This window comes from Crocuta crocuta, unplaced genomic scaffold (assembly GCF_008692635.1).
Source record: "Crocuta crocuta isolate KB4526 unplaced genomic scaffold, BGI_CrCroc_1.0 scaffold24, whole genome shotgun sequence".
NCBI lineage: Eukaryota > Metazoa > Chordata > Mammalia > Carnivora > Hyaenidae > Crocuta > Crocuta crocuta.
Window position 1 is genome coordinate 9,006,207 of NW_027530974.1, and position 5,837 is coordinate 9,012,043.

Consider the following 5,837-nt stretch of genomic DNA (forward strand, 5'->3'; position numbering starts at 1 on the left):
CCTCCTCGTCCCGCCCCCAGCTCCCACCCACCGGGTTTGGCGCTCTTCTCCCCGCCCCTTTCTTTTCCCGCGAAGGGAGGGCCGTGGCGCGAGGCCCGTTTGCGTCGTCGGCCCCGCGCAGGCGCAAGTGTGTCCCCCGGCCGCGAGGCGGGGCGGGCGGGGCGGAGTCGNAGCGTTGAGACACTCCGGCGGTGAGAGGCGCCGCTGTACTTCCGCCACCGTGACCTTGTACTTCGAGGTGGAGCTGAGGAGCGAGAGGCGACCCGGAACTGAACAGAAGACTTCGTTGGGGTTCACGACGCCGCCGAAGAGGTTGTCCTTGTTTATGGGGATGGCGGAGACGGCGTTGCTGTTGGATTTGGACAGGGACACGGGGCCTGCGGAGACAGACAGGGAAGCTGCGTGTGGGCGTCGAGGGTCCCTCCCTCCCAAGTCCTTCCCGACCCCGGCCCTCGCCCAGGCTTGTGCCGCAACTGCCACTTTCCTTCCAGCCCTGAAAATCCCACCTTCTGCCCTACTCCCTGGTGTCTGCCGGTCCTGGGGATCGAGCCCCTGCCCCCCGGCGCACCTTACCCGGGCGGCCTGCCGGCGCCGCCACTTGGCACCACCAGCCAGGCCCGAGCTTCCGCCTGGACCCTTTCCTGTTAGCCGTAAGGGTGCTGTCTAGAGATGGTAGTGACATTGTGACCCCCCGGGCCCTCATCCGAGGACAGTGGCCCCAGCTGAAGTGCTGGAGTATAAGTGTGCAGGGGAGGCCATTACATTTGCACACCGAGAGCAAACTGTATGTGCTTAGGAGATTTTGTGGGATGGGAGGGGCGTTAGTGTTGGGAAGAAATCGCTTCAGAGACCTACAATTAAAATCAGCGGAGTTTAGATGGCTGAAGCGGCCTGTAAGTGAGCATCTCAGTTAAGGCACCAAGCTGAGAGGTGGTGGATTCGCTTGTCACACACCACACGTGCCCCACCCATCCTTTTGAGGAATAAGCCCTTTCCTACGTTACGTGTTGAAAAAGACCCGGGTTTTGGAAATCCATCCCAAAGCCCCCTTTTGAACTGGGAGAAAAAAGGATAAATAGGCCTACCATAGAATATTAGCAATATCCCCTGTTGTGGAGCAAATCGTTAATATCCTTGTCTGCTTAAGTGTATTCACTGGGAAGGGGAGAGGATATATTCTTGCTGGTTCAAATCATAAGCTCTTCGTTATCGGCCCCACCATAGTCAGAAAAAAAAAATCCAAGGCCAGCAGAAAGTGTACTACCATGTTACATTTCTCAGCACCAGTGTAATTCGGATGCTTTCACAACCATTTAAGTACAGTATGCATTTGTATTTTAAAATTCCACAAGGAGACATATATAATAATATGCATACATTCTATTCACAGTACTCCTCCCTCTTTAATGGGGATATTCTAGACGTATGGGGAGGTAGGGGGCTCTAGGTTTTGGATAGATCACTTGTGACATTAATAGCTCTGGGGAGGCTAATAGAGACAATAGGAGTTAAACGAACTCTTGAGAGATTACTAATAAAAGAGCCAATTATCATGTCGACTTGGAAAGAGCATCTCTTAAGATTTACCCCTTGCACATCTAATTTGACGTGACAAAGACTTCACAGATGCAAAAACGAAACTTTAAACTAGCTAACAATATACTGATTGGGGTTAGAAATGAGAACAGTTTTATATAGCATTGTCCTTGGTGGTGCCTAGGATCCCGAAATGTAACATTGCTACCATAACAACAACAAAAAAAGCTGCTGTGAATAGCATGTAATCCAGTAAAGTTTATTTCTACTCACTAAACACAATACAAATTACAAATCCATCCAAATCACTTGACACTTTTTAAAAACAATTTCTGCTCAGAACAATTATGCTAATAATCCCAGCATCTTCAAGATGCTAATTTTAACCAAAAGCCAAATTTTTGTTAACCTAATTCACAAAGTTTAAAAATCCTTAAACAGCTAATGAGACATTAAATTGAAGAACGTGGAAGTTTTTTCCTTCCTCTGCTAAGGCGTGTTACAAAAGACACAACTGTCCTTCTATTAATGTTGAATTATTTGCACTGTTTTAGCATTATACCACTTCTTAACACTCATGGCCACTCACACAATGGATTAACTAAACTATTAAACCACTTCAACACTGAAATGCCACTTCCAAATCAGTTCAACTACTACACATTTCATGTGTTTGTCCAGATACCATTAAACTAAATTAAATGGTCAAATCATGAACAAAGCTAGCCTGTTGCCATTACTAACACACTGAGAGCCGATCATTTAAGCATTGCTGTTCTGTGCCCATCTATTTGCTAATTCTGAGCCTTTAGGAAATCCTATTTGAAAAAAATAAATACAGCTCTGCAAGTTCTTTTAAATAGCACTATGCCTGTAAGGACATGCCTGGAATGTAGAAGGAAATGGCTTACCTTTCTTAATTACAGTTTGATCTGGGATGTTAATACCCGGGTCTTCTACATGCTGCAACAAAAGGGTACACATGGATGTAAGTGTATAATCAAAACAAAAGGAAATGAATATTCCGTGCAACATGGGGGGAGGGGAAGGGGGTAGGATCACAATTTCCCCCTCCCATATAGTGACATTTATATATAAACATCTCATCTTGGCTTATTGGAATTTGAGGCTTTGCAACTCAAGAGGTTTCACTGCACACCCACGGCCAATTTCTCCTCCCCCAGCAAATAATCCATGTTTGAAGGAGGTGGGGGTGGGGAATAAAACTTTCTTTGGAAATGAAACCAAGTTTTGGAGCACCTAATCTTTCTCACAAAGTCGGTATAACCTTTAAAAATACACCTAGCTTTAGCTTGGCGCCTCGCGGCTTCGGACTTCAGCGATTCAAGTGTTCAGGCAGCAAAAGCCAGAGAAACACAATAGAAATGACAGAGGCGGGAGTAACGGGGGAGGATTTTAAACATTTTAGGTAGTGTGATAGGAAGCAAATGCATATACACACCTTCACTTATGAAAAACCAAAAATAATTTTTTAAAGAAGACTACTGCCTAAACTGGATATCAGAAAGGAATAGGGAAATGATTTAAAAACACACACACACACACACACACACACACACACACACNGTAAAATGAAATCATGTTTTCTAATGCAGAAACTGACAGGCAATATAATGTCTGGCTGTGTTTACAAATTAGCACCAGGGCTGCTGAGATAGAAGATTTCGCAATCGTTACCAAACACAGGCATTACCATTTAAAAAACTATTACTTCCTTCTCTAGTCTTTGTCCAACAATAATACTGATTCGAACATTTTCCATTCTGTCTTGGATTTATGCTCCTGTTAATTGTGCCTGATCGCAATGATTCCGGGTGGATGGTACTAAGTTGCTTTATTACAGGTTTTATTATACTCAATGCTCTCATTTGTAACTTGCCTAAAGTGCTTCTGGATTTAAGTATAATTAAATTGAGAAATGTTCAGAAATGACTACTGCTGCAGTTCTTGTGTTTTAACTATATGGGGAAATATGATCCCTTTATGCATGCACCCTAAACCCATAAAGTAAATGTAGTGTGGCATAATACTTTTATTTGTGTTATTTCTAGACCTTGTCCATACAGGGAAGACTGTTAAGTTTAAAACCCCACTGAGATATTAATGATTAAATAATTTTCACCATCAATTTGATTTTCTTAAATATTTAGCAGTCATTCTTATTAAAGGTTAACTGTTGCAGCAATGGGAAAATTGAAAACAACCCTTTTCCTGACCCAAATTCCTTTGAAAGAATTTTTTTTCCTAATAGGTGGGGGAGGGTGGGGGAAGAGCAGCAACTGGGTTTACTTGCTTTTATGTGATTTTTTTGGTTGATTTCTCCTGCTGACTAATTTCACCCCAAAGAGTAACTATACAGGTATGAAGAATTCACACCAGCCACTTTGGAATTTCTGCAAAGTAGAGCAATTCTAATTCACAGTAATTCCAAAAGGTTGCAAAGCATTTTGCAATTCAAATAATTCCAAAGAACAGGCCAGGAAAAGGATTCAGAGGTTCTTTGGGAAGGGGAACTAAAACGTTCACAACTTCCAGGTTTGTTTTTTGACTGCTCTTTTCTCAACTCTTGCTCCTCTCATTTTACTTCCCAAGAAATGTACTGTTTAGTAACAGTTTCCAAAATCATTTATGAGCACACACACACACACACACACACACACACACACACACACACACACGATGCTTATACTAAATCCCACAATGGATCAAGTGCCGACTTTCTTGCTTTCCATGCAAGGCTGCTCAACATAACCAACAAATTTCAGTGATTAACTGGGCCAAATGAGAGCTGTAATAAATTTTCTATTTTCCTATGTAACTTAAATACTGTTTTAAATTCACCAAGCAAGCAGGTAAGTTCATCTGACCATTTTCTTTGCAATCTAATGCAGTAATCATTAAACTGTCAACGGACATATTGCTGCAATATTTGATGCACTAATTTGAAATAGCATTTTAGCAAAAATCACATCCAGATACATTTCCTCTCCAAAGAAAAGTAGCATTAACAGAGCCTTTACAGCTTTAATAAAATTATTGGCTCATTCTAATTCCATTTCAGGAAGGTTGTGAGGAAACCATAAATACGTAGAATTGAAACAGAGATGCTGGTTTAAATTTAATTTCAGAGAGTATTTTCAAATTATCAATAGCCTGGTTTACATTGTAAATGGGAAAAGTGCTAATACCATGCTTATTCAGAAATCATTTTAAACTGCATTTATTGATAACTGAATTAGAACTCAAATAACGTATTGCCCAATAGTCTCCAAACATTTAATTTAATATGGGGTGCAGCAGGTTCTGATAGGCGTTGGGAACCCAGCTAATGATTTATGAGGTCAGCACTTAGCACCCCTAGGAGAAGAAGGAGGCTGCATTTTAATGTCCCCTGCTCCGATTTGCTACTTACTATTCTTTAATCAGTGTAGGGTACACACATAACTTTTAGTTACCACCAGTGCTTATAAAAGCCGGTAAGACTGATTTTCTTAGTATGTCGTTTGCACTTTGTTTTAAACTGCTATAGGGCATTACAATGAGCTCTTTTGGGTGGATTTAACGTCTTTTTCAGGGCAGACCGAAATCCCCACGCCAGACGCAGCGATGGAATTAGATCCTCTCCCAATCGAAACAGTCTACTGTCGTGGAGAGGGCCAGATATTGTTAATGGTGACATCCCTCTGATTTATTTCTGGGTTGGTGGACATGGTAATGCAGGCATTGTTTGCAAGAGCTCCAAGGAACCGTTGTCCTAGGGCTCTGTAACTCTCAACTACTTTTTTATTTTTTAATTCGGTCGTTTACGTGGGTTCTCAAAGTGTCCGCCCAAAAAATAAAAATAAAATGACATTTCGGAGAAGTAAACGCCATTGAGGGAAACTCGGGCCCACCCGCCCAACGTCCCGATTATCTTCCGGGGGGTGGGGGGAGGTGAGCACGGGCTGCGCCCCTCCTCGCGCCTCCCGCGCGGCCTCTTACCGGGACGTCCTCGATGGCGTGAGGTAAGGAGTGGATCGGGAGGTCTCCGAGTCCTGAGCTAAGCCCGTGCGGGCCATGCAGGAGGTCTTCGTGCCGCCGGTAGTCCCTGCGAGGATCCAGGCCCGAGAGCTGGTGGGGCAGCCCCCGGTGCGTGTGCAGGAGCCCAGACTCCTGGCTCTGCCTCTGGCCCGGCCAGCCCGGGTGCTGCGGCTGCGGCTGTGCGTGCAGGGGGTTCAGGCTGTAGGGGTCGTTGACGTGGGAGTAAGGATCTTGCGACTGGGGGTAGATAGGCTGGTAGG

The 5,837-nt window shown here is 44.0% G+C and overlaps 1 protein-coding gene across 1 annotated transcript in view; it reads right to left on the reverse strand.

The window, feature by feature from the left end:
- TFAP2A (transcription factor AP-2 alpha) overlaps positions 1 to 5,837 on the reverse strand; it is a 16,747-nt gene that overhangs the window by 6,592 nt on the left and 4,318 nt on the right. Inside the window, exons 4-6 of the mRNA XM_077769977.1 lie at positions 5,539 to 5,829; positions 2,448 to 2,499; positions 32 to 377 (exon numbers count right to left, since the gene is read on the reverse strand). Of these exons, the coding sequence (XP_077626103.1) occupies positions 32 to 377; positions 2,448 to 2,499; positions 5,539 to 5,829 (689 nt within the window). The remainder of the gene's footprint in view (positions 1 to 31; positions 378 to 2,447; positions 2,500 to 5,538; positions 5,830 to 5,837) is intronic.